The sequence below is a fragment of the Moschus berezovskii genome, chromosome 9, assembly GCF_049115385.1.
Source record: "Moschus berezovskii isolate FMDL1 chromosome 9, NW_MosBer_1.0, whole genome shotgun sequence".
NCBI lineage: Eukaryota > Metazoa > Chordata > Mammalia > Artiodactyla > Moschidae > Moschus > Moschus berezovskii.
The window spans coordinates 112,769,175-112,789,608 of record NC_142468.1 but is presented as its reverse complement, the minus strand read 5'-3'; the positions used below and the strand labels follow the sequence as shown (position 1 = coordinate 112,789,608).

The window sequence follows — 20,434 nt, the reverse complement described above, 5'->3', positions numbered from 1 at the left end:
AAATTAACTTTTAACGTATATTATTCTCTAAAAAATACTTCGTAAAAGGAATAGTGGCAAAAGAGAAAATCTTCCTTTGTTAAAAAGACATTTACTTTGAAAACATAATTTAGAACCTCTGTTGATGAAGTTATCCTTTTGATAAAAACCTGTTCTTTTAAGAAGCCTCTGCTTTTGCTTTGAGAAAGGGATTTATCACCTTTGTACACTGGGTGTATTTTATACATATTTTAAGGACATTGTGAAACAGTATTGTTCATGTGTAGGTCAAAGAACAAAGTGATCACCTGAATTCCCTTGATGATTTAACTCAGTCATCTGAAACTGCTTCCGAGGATGGCGACATGCTTTCCTCTAAAAATTCCCCGTTGCCATCTGGCAGGTGCCTGAGGGTCGTGGACCCCTCCCTCTGTGCCCGTCAGCCCTCCAGTCCACCTGCCCCGTGAACAGCTCAGAGCTGGCTCCAGCTTTCCCAGCTGAGTTCTCCCTCACAGTAGAGTCCTCCAGGCCGGGTGTGGTTAACTGGCATCCTGGAGAGGTGCAGGAATGCTCCTCGTGGATTTTTTCCAGCAGTTGGTAGAAGCCAGACACTCTTGAAGTTGATTGTCCTTCATTCTGCAGAGTTCTCGAGTGGCATCTCAGAGCAGAGGAATTCACTGCCCCAACCGATGTCCCTCTCAAACACGGCCTGGGTCCCATCCCCGAGGTCCTGGCCGCAGATCTGCCACAACGAAAAGGTCTCGGGAAGAACTGGGAAAGTAGTATTTGTAATTCAAATCCATTTGTCTACAGCAGTCAGGTAGGGACACACGATGGCCTCACTCAAGGAGAGTGAGAGCTTTAATATTTTCCATAGAAATTGATCTCAAAATTTTTGCGACTGTCTCGCAGAGCCGGGGCCCTGATTGTGGTTTAGGCCAGGCAGACCGTATGAGCTCCACCGACGACTGCGATACCCGACCAAGTCCCTCTGCTCTGGAGTGAGCGTGTCGGTCACACCACGCATGTCATCATCTTCAGTGTTTAAATCAGAGTCTGTTCTTGACTCCACTGTCACTTTTGTAACCAGTACCCTATCAACCGCCTTTTCATATCACTTACAGTTTTTCAATTCGTAAAAACTGCGACATCTGTTGTAAAAATTATTTTGTACACTTTAAAAAGTAGTTTCTTTAGAATAAACTTATAAAAGTCCCCCTCACACCAAGGGAAAAAAAAATTAAATCTCTTGCTACTAACGGTAGCTATTCTGGTATTTGGTAGTGATTTCCCTTCCTTGGTGGATGATTAGGTTAGTTTATCACTTCCACAGAAGGTAAGGCGAGAACTGTAGGCAGTTCAGAGACCATGCTTTGGAAGTCATTCTTGTGCCTGTGAGAAAATGACCCTCTGCTCTGTGGAGTGTCCTGTGTCAGACAAGGAACTTTTGAGAACAGTGATAGATATGCCATCGTAGACCTTCAGTGATAATTATTGTGTTTCTCATTGTGTTTCCCCCATCTTGCTATTTTAAGCAGTATGAAGAGGTAATGAAAGTTACTGCAGCAGCAAATAATCTCATGATTCTCTATGACAAGCTCTCTAAACTTTTCCTTATTTGCCGTGAGTGTCTGCACCAAGAATGAAATAGGAGGCTTGTTTGTACTGATATGTTTGTTCTAGAGAAGTGCCTGTGGTTTGATGTAAGAGGACTAGTCGAGGCAGAGACCTGGTGAAAAGCCTGCAGTGTACTTACATGATTTTAGCTTCTTCCTTCCCAGAATCATTATAGCTAATGTGTTAACTGATGTTTGTAGAAGTGCTTAGTGCAGCTGTCAATAGGTATAAGCCTTGCAATTGCCTATTAAAATGTTAGAGAGGTAGCAGGAAAACAATTTTTGTATGAAATTTCATCTATTTAAGTATATACAGAGCTAAGGCTCTTGTGAAGTAGCTGTATAGGAGGTATCAGATGCAGTGTTTTTAAAGGGAGCGAGTGGTGGTGTAATGGAATTATCGTTGATTTACAATATTGTGTTAGTTTCAGGTGTGCAGCGCAGTGATTCAGAGATATATGTGTATGTGTGTGTATATTATATAAATGGGGCTTCCCTGCTGGCTCAGGCAGTAAAGAATCCACCTGCAATGCAGGAGACCTGGGTTTGATCCTGGGGTCGGGAAGATCCCTTGGAGGAGGAAATGGCAACCCACTCCAGTATTCTTGCCTGGAGAATCCAGCGGAGCCTGGCAGGCTACAGTCCATGTGGTCGCAAAGAGTTGGACATGGCTGACTAACACACACACACACACACACACACACACACACACACATTCCTTTTTAGATTCTTCTTGTAGAATGTTAAATGTAATTCCTTATGTTGTACAGTAGATCCTTACTGGTTATTTTGTACACACTTGTCTATATAAAATGGTGTGTGTTAAACCCAACCTCCTGATTAATCCCTTCCCCTACCCCCTTTCCCGTCCAGTGACTCAGCTTGTTTCCTATGTCTGTGGGTCTGTTTCTGTTTTGTGAATAAGTTCATTTTCGATTCCACATGGAAGCGGTATGACTTGTCTTGGTCTGACTGACGTCACTTAGTGTGATCAGCTCTAGGTCCATCTTTGTTGCTGCAAATAGCATTATTACATTCTTTTTCATGGCTTCGTAGTTTTCCATTATATAAGTAGACCACATCAGATGCAATTTTTCAGTGTAGTCAGATCTATAAAGCTTTTATTTTAAGCTTTCTGGGTTTGTTGTAATTCAGAGAAAAGCCTTTCCAGTTCTGAGCTGCTTGAAAAGTCCCTTGGGCTTTCTTTTTCCTTTCATGGATTCATTGTCTTCAAATAAATTTTTGGACCTTTGGGAATTTCTGCTTGTATAAGGTCTGAGGTTGGTATCGAACCTTATTTTTTCCATTTGGAGATCCACTTGGTGCAGTCTTTTCACTGGATAAACATACAGGTTAGTCTTTCATTTCAGAGGAAATGATGAAATGTCATTTTATTGAGTACTAACTGAAACTCTCCTTTGTCTCACTTAGGTTTCTGATAGTGGTAGAAAAGCAAAAGTTCTGTTGTGCAAAAACCACAGGCAGGATGAAACAGCCATGCCAAGACTAGAAAGAGACACAGTGAAAAACCAGAACCAGGAAAAAGAAAAGAAATCTTTTGAGGACATTGAAACTCTAAAAGGAGAGAATGATTATCCTCAAAAGGCAATAAAATTGAACAAGGAAGTGCTGACAATTACCACATTCCAGCACACCGGCCAGTTTAACGTTCCAGTAGCTGAAAATACAGTGCTAAACTCTGAGCTGGAGAACGCAAAACAAAGCACACAAAGCCTGGAAACAGAAGTGGAATCCTACCATTCTAGACTGGCTGCTGCCATGCACGATCATCATCCAGGTCAGACATCACAAAGAGACCTGGAACTTGCCTCCCAGAAGGCAAAAGACAAGAGGTTACGCTTGCAGGACCAAACGAAGTTCGATATGGCTAAGCTGAAAAGTGACAATGAGATGCTTTCCCAGCAACTTTCTAAAGTGAAAAATAAATTCAATAAGCTAAAAATCAAGCTGCATCAGACGAGAGATGATCTCCGAGAAAAGACTTTGATGTTAGAACGTGTCCAGACAGACTTATGCCAAGCAGAGTGTCAAAAGCAGGATATCGAACACATGTATCAGAGCGAACAAGGCAAAGTGAATGAATACCTTGGAAAGCAGGAATCCTTAGAAGAGAGATTATCTCAACTCCAGTGTGAAAACATGTTGCTCCGACAGCAGCTGGATGATGCACGAAACAGAGCCGACAGTAAAGAGAAGACGGTCATTAGCATCCTAGACCAGGTTCAGCAGATCGTGAGAAAGCTTCATGCTGAAAGTGAGAAACGAGATCTAATGCTGGAGGAAAGAAACAAGGAATTAGTCAACGAACATGATCATTTGAAAGAGAGACTATGTCAGTGTGAAAATGAGAAAGCAGAAAGAGAAGTAAGTATCCAGAAGGAGAAATAATTCTCCGACTTCCTGAAAGAAAATTCAAAGTGATTCTTAATTCTGGCTAAATGTTGAATCTAGCTGAATATAAAAAACACACAGGCTGTGAATCTATGGTCCCTGAAACAGAAGTAAAAGCACACCTGTATCCAGCAAATAAAATTAGACCCGAGAGATGCTTCACTTTGAGTAGAGACATCGTGTCGCTTATGAAATGTTAAGAGATGAAGTTCTAAATTTTTAGTATAGACAGGTGTTAGTAAGTTACTCTTTTACTATTCAGACAATCATTTTAATCTCCATGTGACCACATGTCAGTATCACGATGAAGCAGATAAAAGAAACACTCAAACCTAAAGGGAATATTGTGAAATTAAGCTTCAGTTACACGGATTACCTTGACAGTCAAGTCCAGGTTTCCCAGAGGCTATTACTTATAAACTGTACTTTGGCTTCAGTAGCTTGTCATACCTTTTTGTCATATTTGTTGGTATAAGTTTAGCTTTATTCATGTCAATTTGAAGTAACTTGGAAAACATTTCAGGCTTGACTCATTTATTCTTATGGCCTCTCAACTCTTTAAAGAGTTGTCATTAAATTGAGAATTCATTGACAAGTCATTTAAATATACTTGTCATTAAATCATAATTTGGGACTCAAGTGGTGAGCTTTAACCAAGCTCTTCTTGATTTAATCTCCCCACTGCTATTTCTGCTATTTACTTAGAACATGTTTACAAACAATTTGCTCATAATTCTCATTTTAAGGGTCAATTACTGTCATTCGAATACCAGTTTGCCCAATACAAATGGAGGCTGGCAGGATTCGTGAGCAGCAGGGATGGAGTGAGTCAGGAGAGGGTTCTAGGGGCTGCGGTCCGGGGGCAGGTGGACGCCAGGTTATCGAGGCTCCTTGAAGGCATGGGAGCAACCTCATTTTTAAAATTTCATTATTCTTTTATATTGGAACATAGTTGATTTACAATTTTGCGTTAGTTTCAGATGTACAGCAAGTTGATTCAGTTATAGGCATACATATATCCATTCATTTTCAGATCCTTTCCCATGTAGATGCCTGCAGAATATTATGGTTAGCCAAGGGGAAAGGTGGGGAGGAGGGATAAATTAGGAGTTGGGGATTAACATAGACACACGACTAGACATAAAATAGATAAGCAGCAAGGGAATGGCCTCATTTCTCTGCTGAGGAAGGAATCTATTGGAAAGATCTGAGCACTGGATTGGATATGTGAGGATCTCCAAGGTTAATCAAAGCCTCTAATAAAGAAAGAGGAAAAGTGTTTCCACAGTGTGGAATTTTCCACCGCTTGTCCCACCTACACACCTGTTTCGTCCTGGAGGTTAGGTGGTGACGCTCTGCAGATTTATCGGGAGGTGGGGGGCAGGGTGTGGACAGTGAGGCTGCCTCCTTCGTCTGAGGAACTTAATATCAGGAAGGCCGGTGGGGAGCCCTCCTGGGTCTGTAACCACATTCAGGGAGGCAGAAAAGAAGGTGAGTTGCTGTCCATGGTGATAGTTTCCAAAGTACCTATGTTGGAGTCATCTGTTACTAACATAACGTCATAGTAAAGTGGATTTGATAAACTCATGACAAAGCGTCTTCTTAGGCAGTGGTGAGACACCGTCAACAAGAACTGTATGACAGCGTCAAAAAGCAGTCTGCGCTGGAGGCGTCCCTGGATGTCATGTCACGTCATCCTGCCAAGTTAGAAGCTGAGGCACGGGATTTAAAGAGCAAGTTCCCTCAGCCCCCAAGTCAGGTATGTGTGAAAGTGAATGTGTTGACAGTTAATACGTAGGATAAAGTGTTTTAGGACGCTCATTTTCATGGACAGCTTTCTTTTTTATTTTCATTACTAGTAATTTACTATAATTTTATTACTCTTTAAGTGCACTCGTTTCTTAAACTGTGACTTTCATTCTGCCATTTGCATTATATATATATTTTCATATATTATATACCCTTGGGAAAGTGGAGAATTGTGCATCATTCTTCACACAAGTTGAGAGACTTTTTTTTTTCTATTGAACAATATTTTACTTCGTGATCTCGGTATTACCATGATGAGGCAAGCCAGATAAAATCAGAGGATAATGTTTAATGGAATGTTCCAGAAAATTATCATTTCTCATCTTCACTTTTGTGAATGACTGTGGAGTTCTGTATATATTTCAGTTCAGTTCAGTCGCTCAGTCGTGTCCGACTCTTTGCGACCCCATGAATTTATTTTGTGCATTTCAGAATAACTTGTGCAGAAAGTGTATTATACAAACCAGTTGAAGTTAGGCACTGCCTTCTTTTCTTTTCATTTTAGATACATCGTTAAAGCATGGAGGTACTCAGATAGAGTATAGTAGGTACATCAAAAATAGAGAATTAAGAACATTATCTAGATAGTGCCTTTGGATTTTTAAAAAAGCTATTGAGATATAATTGACGTATCATATAATTCACCCATTCCAAGTGCGTAGTTCAGTATCTCTTAGTCTAGAGAGGTGTCACCTGTAACCACAGTCAATTTTAGAGCATTTCCATCACCCCCAAGAGGAACCCTGCATCCCTTAGCCACCACCTATGGACCCCTCATTTCCCTCAGCCCCAGCAACCCCCAGTCTAATATCTGTCTGTGTCGACAGCCTGTTCTGGGTATTTCACATGAATGGAATCACACAGTGTGTGCTCCTTTGTGGTTCACTTTTCCCATTTGATGTCATGTTTCTGCGGTTCATCCATGTTATAGCACGTATCAGTTCTTCCGTTTCTGTTGATTGTCAAACAAGAAACAGTATGTGGCTAAGCCATTTGTCCATTCATAAGTTGTTGGGAGATTTGGGTTGTTTCCCCTTTGCGGCTACGAACAATGCTGCTGTGAGCATTGACTTACACGTTTCTGGATGGACATGCTTTTATTTCCCCGTGGTGGGATTTTGTCCTCAGAGTTCCCTGGCTACTTTCTCCTTTTCTGGCCTTTGCTCAGACTGTCCTGCCGTCTTCACAGTTTCTGTTCCTCTTGGGTAGTTCTCCATTTATTCAGACCTGGTGCCCAGTCTCTCCTCCTCCAGAGCTTTCCTGACTGTCCAGCTCTCATCGAGCCTTTTCTCTTCAGCCCTGTCGTCTAGTCTGTGAAGAACAGTTTAGCCCTTCATTTTAAATTGTTGTCATTTTTTCATGAGGGAGAATCTTGTTTAAGGATACATTAGTCTAACAGGGAATATTTCTTAATATGCACAGCACTTGTCTTGCATAAATGGAAAATCATTTAGCTTAACAATTGTTAGGATATAACTAAAGTACTTCATTCGTACCAATAATTTCTTCTTGGAGATGCTGGTTTAGTAAAACTTTTATTAAAGTGTATTTTAAGTAATTAAATGTAAAATTGAAAGTGCTTAGTCTCATAGAGGAGAGTTGTTCAATTAAATGCTCATTCTCCCCCCTGATTCTGGTAGTAAAATGTAAATTTGCCTTCCTTCATTATGCAGCCAGAAGTGGGATTTACGGCTATCTTGCCTTTCAGGCCCCAGTGGATTTCTAATCTTCCCAGCCTCAGGTTCTGGGGATGGCTTCTCTGATATGCATATCTGGTAACCTTCATCTTCTCATCCGAGTACTTGCTAGGCATTAACAGTTGCTGGGAATGAATTGATTCAGAACTTTCATTTAGCAGTCAGGTAATATTTCCATGGCCGTGACTTCACCCTTCCTCTGACGGTCGTGTAATGTTCTGTACCACTCTGTCCAGGAGGTGCTATTTGCATATTAACCGATGGTCATTGTCCACTGCGTAGTACAGAGAGGAAGTAAGCTACAAATTATTGTAAGTGGAGAAAAGCACAAAAGTACTAGTTGGTTAGTGGAGTCAGTGAACGTTTTTGCAGTACTGGACATGTGTGTTTTGGGCCTCATGCTCCCCATTACTGCCCTTTGCAACGGTATGGAGAGTGAGTTCCCTGTGACTTGTGTAGATGACCACTTCTGCTGGCATGCCGTCTGCCTGAAATACCAAATTGTTTTGCAGGCAAAATAGAGCAACCGTAATAACGCCAATTACAAACAAAAATGACCTCTGTCTTTAGGTGAGTCATGTTTCCTAAGCCAGGTTCCTCTTTATCGAACTTCTAAGAAAATCCCATGGCCTCTTCTCCTTTTGTATGTCTTGGTCTCTCGATTGGACTTCCCTGGTGTCTCAGACAGCAAAGAATCTACCTGCAATGCAGGAGACCCAGGTTTGATCCCTGGGTTGGGAAGATCCCCTGGAGAAAGTGAAAGTGAAAGTGGCTCAGTCGTGTCTGACTCTTTGAGACCCCATGGACCATACAGTCCATGGAATTTTCCAGGGCAGAATACTGGAGTGAGTAGCCTTTCCCTTCTCTAGGGGATCTTCGCAACCCAGGGATCGAACCCCGGTCTCCTGCATTGTGGGCAGATTCTTGACCAGCTGAGCCACAAGGGAAGCCCAAGAATACTGGAGTGGGTGGCCTATCCCTTCTCCAGTGGATCTTCCTGACCCAGGGATCAAACCAGAAATCTCTTGTACCGCAGGCGGATACTTTACCAACTGAGCTATCAGGGAAGCCCTATCCCCTGGAGAAGGAAATGGCAACCCACTCCAGTGTTCTTTGCCAGAGAATCCCATGGACAGAAGAGCCTGGTGGGCTTCAGACGATGGGGGTCACAGAGTCAGACATGACTGGGCAACTCACACTGGGTCTCTGTTAGGTCAAACAAACAAGCAGGGTTTTTGCTGCCAAGGTTCTCTTTAAAGCTTCTAGTGTCCTATGAATTTGATTGGGGTTCATGCCATTGGAAAAGTTACCCTCAAAAATCTTTTTTGAAGGAAGCACTGCACCTTGGGCTTTCTGTGAAACTTTGCAGGATGACACCTTTAACGTTCTTTTGCTCTTAAGATCCTTAAAGGAATCTGAGGCACCACCTTAAGTCTTTCCAGGGTCTTACACTTACAGTCTACAGGTTTTACCTTTAGACCATGTTTTCCTGGCAGCACCCTAGATTTGATCTTAGCTCAGAAGCCATTTCTGTCCTTTGGCATCATGTGACAATGGGGCATGTGGAGATGCTGTAAAGGGGATACAGATATTGAACCCAGTGAGTCTTGGTTCGTTTATATTTAATAGCACTTTTTAATTTTTTTGATAGCTTATCCCTCTCATTGATTTACTTTCAGCTGCTTCATAGCAAGAGTCTCTGCCCCCCATGTTTCATTTTCTTCTCTTGCCTAGAAGTCGTCACCGGCAGCCTCTTCAAGGACCGTCAGGCTTCTGTGTACAGTGTCATCAAGCCCATTGGGTTTTCATTTCTTTCTCTGCAGCCATTCAGGTGCCACCTACCTCCAGGTTCTAAGGCATTCTGACATGTTTCAGCTCTTTTTTAATGGTAGTACCTCATTTGGGGGCACCACTGACTCGATGGACATGAGTTTGAGCAAGCTCTGGGAGTTGATGGTGGACAGGGCAGCCCGGCGTGCTGCAGTCCATGGGGTCACAAAGAGTCAGACATGACTGAGTGACTGAACTGAACCCCATTTTTAATATCAGTAGCTGTACCAGTTATTTATTGTTAACAAATTGCGTTAGAAACCACCTCAAAGCCTAGTGACTCAAAACAGCATTTCCTTTGATTACAAGTCTGTGTTGGGGCAAGGCTGAGTGAGTGGGCCCAGCTCATTTCTTCTCCAGTCGCATCAGCCGGGATGTCGTGAAGGGGGGAAGCAGAGTCATTTGAAGACTTGTTCATGCACACGTCTGGCAGTTGGAGCTGGCTTTTGGAGGGGACATTAGGTGGGGGCGGTCAGTGGGGACACTGACATGTGCTCAGTATGTGGGCTGTGCTTCTGCACAGCAAAAGAGTTGGCTTCCCCACAGAGCAAAATTCAGAAGCTATTTAGCTTTAAAACTCACACAGCAGTTTCCCCAGACACTGTCCAGGAGGAATCGGTTACTAGGACTAGCACATACTTGAGGAGAGGGAATTTCATGAGAAAAGTGTCAAAGAATTTGTAGACATGTTTGAAAACCACCAGCTCCACTCACGTCGACTTAAAAAGTAATCATTCTGTCTAAAGGAAAGTTCTTTCCAACTCACTGTCACTGATCGTTCAGGAAATACTTTTTGTTTCCTTTCTTTGGTATGTTCTCTTATTCTGTGGAAAGTAACAAAGGGTTACAAGAATGAGGTATTTTTGTTGTTGTTGTTCAGAAAAATGTATGGATCACCTCACTAAACTCTTAGGAGATGGGATTTCTTTAACCTTGTGAATCATTTCTGTTTGGAATGCAATTCTAATTAGCAGAAACTGTAGTTCAGAAAAAGGCTTATTGGATTAAAATCCATATTTACAAGATTTAGTAATTAGAGTCTTACTTTCACAATCTTCTTTTGGGAAGCATTTATTAACTCAGCCCTAGATAACTCAATACAAGATACCTCAAACTTCTTTAAAAACCATGGGACAAGATGAGGGGAAGGAGTAAGAGACATTCTGCTAGGAGGTGACTTGCAGTCATTCTACGGAGGAAAGATAGAAAAGCATTACTGTGGAACAATGAAGGTGTGTGCAATCGAGTGCAGATGTCGTGAGACTAAGGTGGTAGTGAAGAGTGTATTGTGTGACCCTTGGTGGTTTGAACTTCTTTCTTAATCCTCTGGGTTATTCCAGGTCCTGCATTCTACAATACAGACACCATCGTATGTATCAGATCCTTGGTTTGAGTTAGGCTGTGCTCAGTCTACTTCCCTCAGAACCAAATGGTATTGTTTTTTGTTGTTGCTGTTCTTTCTTTCTTTTTAATTTTAATTGGAGACTAATTACTTTACAATATTGTATTGGTTTAGCCATACGTTGACATGAATCTGCCCCGGGTGTACACGTGTTCCCCGTCTTGAACCCCCCTCCCACCTCCCTCCCCATCTCATCCCTCTGGGTCATCCCAGTGTACCAGCCCCAAGCATCCTATATCATGCATCGAACCTGGACTGGCGATTCGTTTCACATATGATAATATACATGTTTCAGTGCCATTCTCCCAAATCATGCCACCCTCGCCCCCTCCCACAGGGTCCAAAAGACTGTTCAGTACACCTGTGTCTCTTTTGCTGTCTCGCATATAGGGTTATCGTTACCATGTTTCTAAATTCCATATATATGCGTTAGTATACTGCGTGCTGTGATTCATGGGGTCGCGGAGAGTCGGACACGACTGAGCGACTGAACTGAGCTGAACTGATACTGTATTGGTGTTTTTCCTTCTGGCTTACTTCACTCTGTATAATAGGCTCCAGTTCCATCCACCTCATTAGAACTGATTCAAATGTATTCTTTTTAATTGCTGAGTAATAGTCCATTGTGTATATGTACCACAGCTTTCTTATCCGTTCATCTGCTGATGCACATCTAGGTTGCTTCCTTGTCCTGGCTATTATAAACAGTGCTGCGATGAACGTTGGGGTACATGTGTCTCTTTCAATTCTGTTTCCTCGGTGTGTATGCCCAGCAGTGGGATTGCTGGGTCATATGGCAGTATTTCCAGTTTTTTAAGGAATCTCCACACTGTTCTCCATAGTGGCTGTACTAGTTTGCATTCCCACCAACAGTGTAAGAGGGTTCCCTTTTCAAATAATGATAGTGAAAATGATCCAAAATCTTGAAAACAAATGGTATTGTTTTATTCTTGCAGATTGATCACCTTCCAACAGAGCTGGAAACTGCACGTTCACAATGTCTGCACCTGGATGCAAAAAATCAAATTCTTCAACAGGAGTTATTGTCAATGAAAGGAAGGCAAAGGAAATGTGAGAAACGAGAGAAAGAGAACAGGAAGTTGGAGCAAGAGGTAGTGAGACTCAAAACTCATATAGAACTGAATATGATAGAACACACTCAAGTTGAGCAGTATAGATGGGAGATTGAAGAAACAGCAAGACAGGATCTCGTAGAGAAATTAAAAGAAGTCAACCTATTTTTGCAGCTTAATTTGCTGACCTGTCATGTACTTGAATTCACCTCACTGTAAATTACATTTTGGGTGTATACAGGTTATGTCGTTCCTCTACTTCCCTTAGAGCAGTGTGTTTTATAGATTTCTGGAAGGAAGGGGGCACTTGTTTCTCCTTGTAAAAATTTCAGTTTCCATCACAGTTGATCTCAGAATGCTTCTCACTTAGAATCCTTTTACTTATAAGACCAGTTGGTTGGTATAAAACACGACTATGAGGAGGAAAAGAAAATGTGGTTTAGGACTGGCATCATCCTCTTGAATTATTCTTAAGTTGTCTTGTTCAGTTTCTAAATTTTCACTTCATCCTCTTAGTCTTTGAATTATCCGATTCCTTAAGTACTACTGTAACATTGATTCCACATTAATTTTATAATTCAGATTTAATTCATGTCACATTGATGATTATTTTAAAGTTCTGCTTTTATTATTTTCACATTTAAAATCGCTCTCTGACCGCAAAAGAGACACAGATGTATAGAACAGTCTTTTGGACTCTGTGGGAGAGGGCGAGGGTGGGATGATTTGGGAGACTGGCATTGAAACATGTATGTTATCATATGTGAAACGAATAGCCAGTCCAGGTTCGATGCACAATACAGGATGCTCGGGGCTGGTGTACTGGGATGACCCAGAGGGATGGGATGGGGAAGGGGGGTTCAAGATGGGGAACACATGTACACCCGGGGCAGATTCATGTCAATGTATGCAAAACCAATACAATAATATAAAGTAATTAGCCTCCAATTAAGTAAATTAAAAAAATAAAATCGCTCTCTGAATTACTGAGTCAAAACTAAATGTAACAAATATAATTATTCAGGTTATAATCATTAAAAAAAAGCATCTTTTAAAATTTGACGTAGATACAAGCAGCATCTCAAGAAAACTTACAGCAGTTCCAAGAGGAGCATATTGCTTCTGTAAGAAGTCCCATGGAACTCAGAATTAAAGACTTGGAATCGGAACTCTCCAAGATGAAAACTTCTCAAGATTCTGATAAAGCGGAGTTGGAAAAATATAAGAAACTCTACCTAGAGGAACTGAAAGTTAGAAAGGGACTGGAAAGTAAACTAGACAAGTAAGTCAAAACCCAGAATCACAGAAAATAAATCTAGTCCATTAATTTGTCTCTGAAGCCTAATTTTTATACAGCTTGTTTCCTGAGATTAGTAGGAAGTGAAAGCTAACGCGATAGTCACTGCTAGAGGGCACCCTAAGAAAAATGAGTATATCCTTGTAAGTTTTCCTTACTTATCCATGTAAGTAAAAGCATGCTTGTGAACTAGGGGAATATTCACACGGGGGTGAAAGGCAGGGTGATTGACAAAGTGTCTGAGACTAACATGGTGACCTGACGGAGGAGGGGTGTGGAGGCTGGAAAGGGCAGATTCAACCTGCAGTGCCGAGTCCAGGTTTCCCTGCCAAAGCAGAGCACTCCTAGGAGGCCTTTCATTAAGTGAAAACAGCATACAGCAAAGAAGCAGGTACCCGAGGACATGTGGTGCTAGTCGATGCCTAAAATAAGTGTACACATGGGAAGCACAGGTGCTCAGACAGGGTTCAGGGCTGTGGAGACTTGATACTGCGATGTGGGGTGTAGCTCCCAGGGAAGGAGCTCAGTGGGGCCGGTCTCCCTGCTTGGGGAGTGCGATGCCTCTCACTGTAAAGATATATACTGAACACTGTTTAGAGTTTTTGCTTTTTGAAATGAAACCAAAAATTCTCTTCAGATTTTTTTTTTTTTTTTGATTATGAAATACAGGGGCCAATATAGGCCCTTCGTAGACGTGAAGCAACATAAAATGAACTTTGGAAAAGTGGGGGATACTTGCCATTGTTCCTGGGGTGTTTTAGCCCTTTTGTCACCCACTGACTTTCTCGTCTTCCCCTCGAGATTGTGGCTCTAGGTGATTCCTCAGAGCCAAATGCTTAATGTCTCCGAGGTCATGAGTGAAACGTATGTACAGGGTGGTGACAGGAAACACTTGAACGTGACTTTGTGGGATGGCGTGTCTCTTCAGCCCTGAACTGTTTCCTGGAGGCAGGTGTGTCCCAGAGGCAGCAGGTGTCACTGTGAGGCCACCTCCCTTTCTCTCTGACGCCCTTTCTCTCCTCTCCCAACCGTGACTTGTTACATGAGGAGCCCCAGACGCATGTGTGCTTCTTTAGAACAAGGATACAGCTATCATTGTTTACAGGAGGTCTGCTCTGTGCTTTCAGGGTTCAAACAGTTTAAGGGGACATTCCATTTACTATTCCGCAACTTAACAAATGCAAATCATTTAGGGAAGCATGAATGAAACCGGTGTTTTCCATCTTCCGCAGGACTCTTGAGAGGCTGGCAGAAATGAGCACCAAATGTGAGGTAGAGAAACAGCAGAACAGATCTGTACTCAGCACTCCTAGCAGGAGGCCAGTCCTGGAGCCGCCTTGCAGTGGAAACTTCAGGAATACCGTAATGTTCAATTCAAATCTTTGTCCAAGAGCAAATGTAGAGTTTTCCAGCTCAGATCCACTCCCTTCAAATCACACCATGGTGACTCACTTGCTCGAGGTTAGTTCTATTATTTTCTTTTCCTTGGGTTTTAGATTTCTTATATGAATGATTCTTGGTTTTAATTTGAACTACTGAGTTGTTTATTTGACTTATGCACACTAAGTAAAAACCGTAATTATTAAATATTTTGATTGTGTTTTCTCCTAGATTTCTCATTTTTGAGAGATACTTATTAACTTCTTAACTTTCTTGAAAATCTGGATTTAAATTCTACTATAGAAATGAAATCTTATTGCCAAGTAACCAAAAGTATACTTCCAGATGTTTGACTTACTTTCTAATTGATTTCACTTTGGCAGTGGTTCATAATCATTTCCGACCTCTGCTGCACCCACCACAGTTTTTTTGCCCTTAAGCCTAAGTGAATGACTGGCATCTAAAGGCTAGGCCATATGGGTGATTTTTTACTTGAAGGAATCCTAGAGAAATCCTTCTTATGAATTAAACAAACTTGTAATACTAAATCAAAAGATTAATTTCTAGTTTTAGGTTATCATTTTTGCAATTTTCTTACATCTTTAATTGCTATTTTACTGACAGAATTTTGATTTAAATGTCTAAAACATATCTTGGTGAGCAGTTGTAGAATGTTTCTAAGTTCGTACTTAAATCAAATATTTAAAACTTGTAAATGGAGCTCACTTTTGTCTCTGTCTTGACATCACCTGGATGAATGATGACTAAGATAGTAATGACGGGGAGTCTTTAAATTGGAACTAGTTTTCATCGTGTAATCATTGTGATTAAAATATCCAGTCAGAGCACACGGGTTTATGGTTTGGATGGTGTTTTCATGATGTTGGTGATGCAGAGAGAAGTTCAGTTTAGTTCAGTTCAGTCTCTCAGTCGTGTCTGACTTTTGCGACCCCATGGACTGCAGCACGCCAGGCTTCCCTGTCCATCACCAACTCCCGGTGCTTACCCAGACTCACGTCCATCGAGTCGGTGAGGCCTTCCAACCGTCTCATCCTCTGTCGCCCCATTCTCTCTCCTCCCGTCTTCAATCTTTCCCAGCATCAGGGTCTTTTCCAATGCGTCGGTTCTTCACATCAGGTGGCCAAAGTTTTGGAGTTTCAGCTTCAGCATCAGTCCTTCCAGTGAATATTCAGGACTGATTTTCTTTCGGATGGACTGGTTAGATCTCTGTGCAGTCCAAGGGACTCTCAAGAGTTTTCTCCAACACCACAGTTCAAAAGTATCAATTCTTTGGCGCTCAGCTTTCTTTATAGTCCAACTCTCACATCCTGAGAAAAGGAGCCCTTGTTAAATGCAATCTCAACCTGTTTTCTCTTTTGGCTTCTTGCCATCATAGAAGAGCAATCTGAGGTTTCTTTGACAGCACTTTGGCTATGTTGGGTCTTAGTTCTTGAGAGCCGTGAACCTGGAGGACGTGCTTTAGCTGTGTAGTCACAGCGGGCCTCCAAACACTTCATCCCAAGTCAGACACCTCCCCACGCAGGCCTAAGAGGAGGAAGCAAATGCGTGATCCCCGTCCCTGGGGCAGGCTGCCTACTGCAGACCCAAGTTCTCGGTGCTGTGGGCACATACGTCTTTTCAAAGAGGAGATTGGGAACCAAGCAAGCACTTCTTCGTTCCTTCTCCCAAACTCACCCATTAAGTAAATCTCCTCTCTTCTCATGAGGAGGGTAGGAGTATAAGTCATCCTCTTGAAACTCCAGGCTGAGGGAATGAAGTTCAACTGCAGTTTCTGACTGGATTTACATTATAGTTGAGATTATGCTCATACATTTTTGTATATACTAACTAATGATGACAGCTTGGATAGAAGTATATTAGACAGTAAAGAGAGATCTGTTTTGGGTTTTACATTTTGTCCTAAATAATGCAAAATGTGGAAAATTCATTTGTTGACAAATTTTAATAAGCCAGGTTTTGTTTTTTTTTTTAATCTGGAGGAGATGAACATCCTTTTATGGATGAATGTCTTCAGTTTTGGCCTGCTTGATTCAACTAAAGATTTTCTCCTTCAAGTTCCCTGCCCTGTGTTTAAAAAACTGTTATGCTGTATAAAGTAACTATATCGACTGCTACAAATAGGAGTTCGATAAAAATTTATTCCTGTTCATGCCTTTAAAACATATAATTTAGTTAGAAAGCTACTATGTCATGTCATGCCACAAGCATTATTGAACTATATAATAAGGTTTTACATATTCATTTTCTCTATATTTTAGTTAGAATTTATGTGTGTTTTTCTTAATATGAGGAAGTAGTTGGCATAGGACTCTGGACTCAGTAAGAAGGCCATTGGCTTTGTTACTACTTTTGTAGAATTCGGAACTTTGACTAAATCAATGACTCTCATACCTTAAAACAAATTTTTTTTTTTTTTTTCAAAATAGACAACCTTTCTTTAAAACAACAAAAACTGTTGTGTGGAACCATATTATATAAAACGGAGACAAGTATAGAGCCCTTTAGATAAGGAGCGTTCAGAGCACATGCAGCTGTGACTTCTGTTCCTAAGCGCTGCAGTGACCCCTGTGGGACCTTCTCCCTCTGTGGGACATAGTTCAGAAACTAGCACTTGTGAGAGAATCCTTCTCACTAAACGTGTTCAGAATTAAATCTTGCTGGTACATTGTTTGCTTGTGTATAATCTTCTCACCTGTCTGTGTTTTCGTTAAATGGAAAAGTTTACAGAAAATTGCAGATGTGTTCTCCTTGTTAACATTCAACTTCAAACTACTTCCTCCATTTCAACACGACGCTCACCTAGAAATTGAAATAAAGGTCTCGGAAGAACATATTTAGGGCAAGAGCTGTTAGAAGAGAATTTAGTGATCTTGTGAGTCGTTCTTAGGATTATGGGTATTTCCGTAACCTCTGAAATGATGTGTACTCGATAGACTGACATTTATTGTACTTTTATCAAATTAATCTAAATAGCATTCCATATATATGTTCTCTGGTATCTAAAAGCAGAGTAAGTAGGAATTCATTTTCTTCTATTTATGTGATCATTTTCTGCTACGTAATCTTCAAGTTAGGTCTAGTCTCTAAAAGTATTATTTAAATGTCACATGTATTAAGTTGTGTATCATTTCTCTGATAACATCTCTTGTTTAACTTAAGCGTAAATAATATTTGACTTATTTCAGACGCCGCGGAAGTTGATGGAGAGTATTATTAGAGAACTAGAAGAAGGTAAGTTGCTAAAACGTATGAATTAAATTTAGACATTGATTTCTGAAATACTGTAAAGAGTAAGTGGCATCTCTTTTCATTGCTTGTATAACAAATGCTATGTTATATACTTTTCCTTATACATAGCTAATGAAAAATGTGAAAACATGAGCAATCATAGTGAAAAATATCCTTATTCCTTATTTATTTATTATGTTCCAGAGCTTTTAAAAAATCTGGAAAGGTCTGTGTATTTCTTTTCATTTCTGGCTGTGTCCTTCCTCTACTTCTGCCATCCCTGTGGAACTGTCAGCCTGCACCCTGACACTATTCTCAGAAAACGTGGAGTTCATCAACGTCTCGTGTCTGGTAGTGGTTAAGGCTAGGAAACCCAGACTCAAGCAATCACGTTTGTGTAGCTGTCACTTGGTGAGTGACTTTAAAATTTCCCTGTCATTCACTTTCTCACTAGTTTATCTTTTGCCCTCAGGAAAAACTCCAAACACCCACATCAGTTTGGGTCCTGCCAAAGTAGGCGGACTTATCTCCTTATCACCATCCTCTGCCTCTTAGCTCTGCATCTAAGCAGCCAGACTGTGTAGGATCCCACCCGTGCGCTTCCTTACCGCCGGTCTTTGTAGTGCTTCTCCCCTTCATCTCCTGTGCTTTCTCCTGTCCTTCCGGTACCTACTTCCACAGCACCTCCACCAAAAAGCTGGCAGGATTGACAAAAACTGGCTGTCCCTTCTAGTGTTCCTTGTGCCATCTTTTGTATCTGTCTTAGTACTTATGACTGTGTATGGAAATTGCCTGTTCATCTATTTTTCCACTTGATAGCGTATTGTTTTCAGGGTGCACTGGGTCACCTTCATCGTGTACTTCCAGTGCTTGTCACAGCACCTTTGCGCATAGTTACTGAGTGAATGAGTGAAGAGTGAGAAAGCCAGCAGCTCGGATGCTCAGCCACACGTTCAACCGTGGGCAGATAATGCAGCCCTCTTGTGTTTTGTGTCATGTCATGTATAGATATGTTTCATTCTTCAGAACACTAGGAAAGGCCTCAGGTGTTTTTTGTTTTGTTTTAGCTAACACTTTGTTAACTCAAGAATTTTAGATAAACAATATACTTCTGTCTCTTTCCAGGTGCTGCTGAATGTGAATATGAATTCTCTAGATTTTCCTCTCTATTAGCTAGAGGTGGATCAAATCTGGACTGATGCTAAAGCTGAAACTGCAATACTTTGGCCACCTCATGCGACGAGCTCACTCACTGGAAAAGACTCTGATGCTGGGAAAGGTTGGGAGCGGGAGGAGAAGAGGACGACAGAGAATGAGATGGCTGGATGGCATCACCGACTCTGTGGACATGAGTTTGAGTGAACTCCGGGAGTTGGTGATGGACAGGGAGGCCTGGCGTGCTGTGATTCATGGGGTCGCGTAGAGTCGGACACGACTGAGCGACTGAACTGAACTGGATCAAATCTGTATCAGGACCTACCTGTGAAAACATCAAATAATATATACAGATTTTGAAGAAAAAAATATATGATTTGAAAACTCAATAGTAAAAATTTCCCTACTGGACTGTTTTCATGAGATTTTAGTTGTTTCCCGTTAAAAATGATGAGAAAATCTGTATTAAAGGAAACTCTTTTTGTATTATGTGTGTATCATGAAAATTTAGATGGCATTTTAAGCCATGTTTCTCTGCATCTAACTTACTTTTAAGCAGAAACATCAGCACTGTTGAGTTTTCCATGTTCAAAGTGAAGGTGTTAGTCACTCAGTCGTGTCCGACCCTTTGCGAGCCCATGGACTGTAGCCCACCAGGCTCCTATGTCCCTGGAATTCTCTAGGCAAGAATAATGGATTGGGGAGCCATTCCCTTCTCCAGGGGATCTTCCCGACCCGGGGATCAACTGGAGTCACCTGCATTGCAGTTGGATTGTTTACCATAAGAGCCACCAGAGACGCCCTTTACAAACTCAAAGTGAGCCCTAATACCAGCTGTTTAAACAGCACCCAAAAAACCAAACTTATCATTACTATCTAGTGGTGTTGATTGATAGCTTTTTTGTATTTTCCGTTTTCATGTGAAGAGTTGACTCACTGGAAAAGACTCTGATGCTGGGAGAGATTGGGGGCAGGAGGAGAAGGGGACGACAGAGAATGAGATGGCTGGATGGCATCACCGACTCGACGGAAGTGGGTTTGAGTGAACCCCGGGAGTTGGTGATGGACAAGAAGGCCTGGCGTGCTGTGATTCATGGGGTCGCAAAGAGTCGGACATGACTGAGCCACTGAACTGAACTGATAGACCTAAAGATTTAGCTACTGCTGTTATGTCTACTGTCAATGTTTTGAGGTATAACTGTTAATAGTGGCATAAAACTTACTATATGTACCCTTAAACACTGATTCATAGATCTTTCCTCATGGGGAAATAAGATTTGCCTGAGTTTTTGCCTTTTAAATGGATTAACATTTCCTAATTTTTTTTTTTAATCAGAGGATAATTACTTTACAATATTGTGATGGTTTCTGCCATACATCAGCCTGAATCAGCCATAGATATACATATGAACCCTCCTTCCTGAACCACCCTCCCACCTCCCTCCGGATTCCAGCCCTCTGCTGCTAAGTCACTTCAGTCGTGTCCGACTCTGTGCGACCCCATAGACGGAAGCTCACCAGGCTCCCCCGTCCCT

At 41.5% G+C, this 20,434-nt stretch overlaps 1 protein-coding gene across 1 annotated transcript in view; it reads left to right on the top strand.

Annotated features, from left to right (window-relative positions):
- The window catches only part of LOC129556303 (ankyrin repeat domain-containing protein 26-like), a 69,528-nt gene extending 49,505 nt beyond the window's left edge, over positions 1-20,023 (top strand). The window contains exons 14-20 of the mRNA XM_088840178.1: positions 3,027-3,980; positions 5,614-5,766; positions 11,702-11,857; positions 12,886-13,100; positions 14,348-14,576; positions 17,702-17,747; positions 18,870-20,023. Coding sequence (XP_088696304.1) covers positions 3,027-3,980; positions 5,614-5,766; positions 11,702-11,857; positions 12,886-13,100; positions 14,348-14,576; positions 17,702-17,747; positions 18,870-18,943 — 1,827 coding nt within the window. The 3' untranslated portion in view covers positions 18,944-20,023. The remainder of the gene's footprint in view (positions 1-3,026; positions 3,981-5,613; positions 5,767-11,701; positions 11,858-12,885; positions 13,101-14,347; positions 14,577-17,701; positions 17,748-18,869) is intronic.
- The last annotated feature ends 411 nt before the right edge of the window (positions 20,024-20,434 follow it).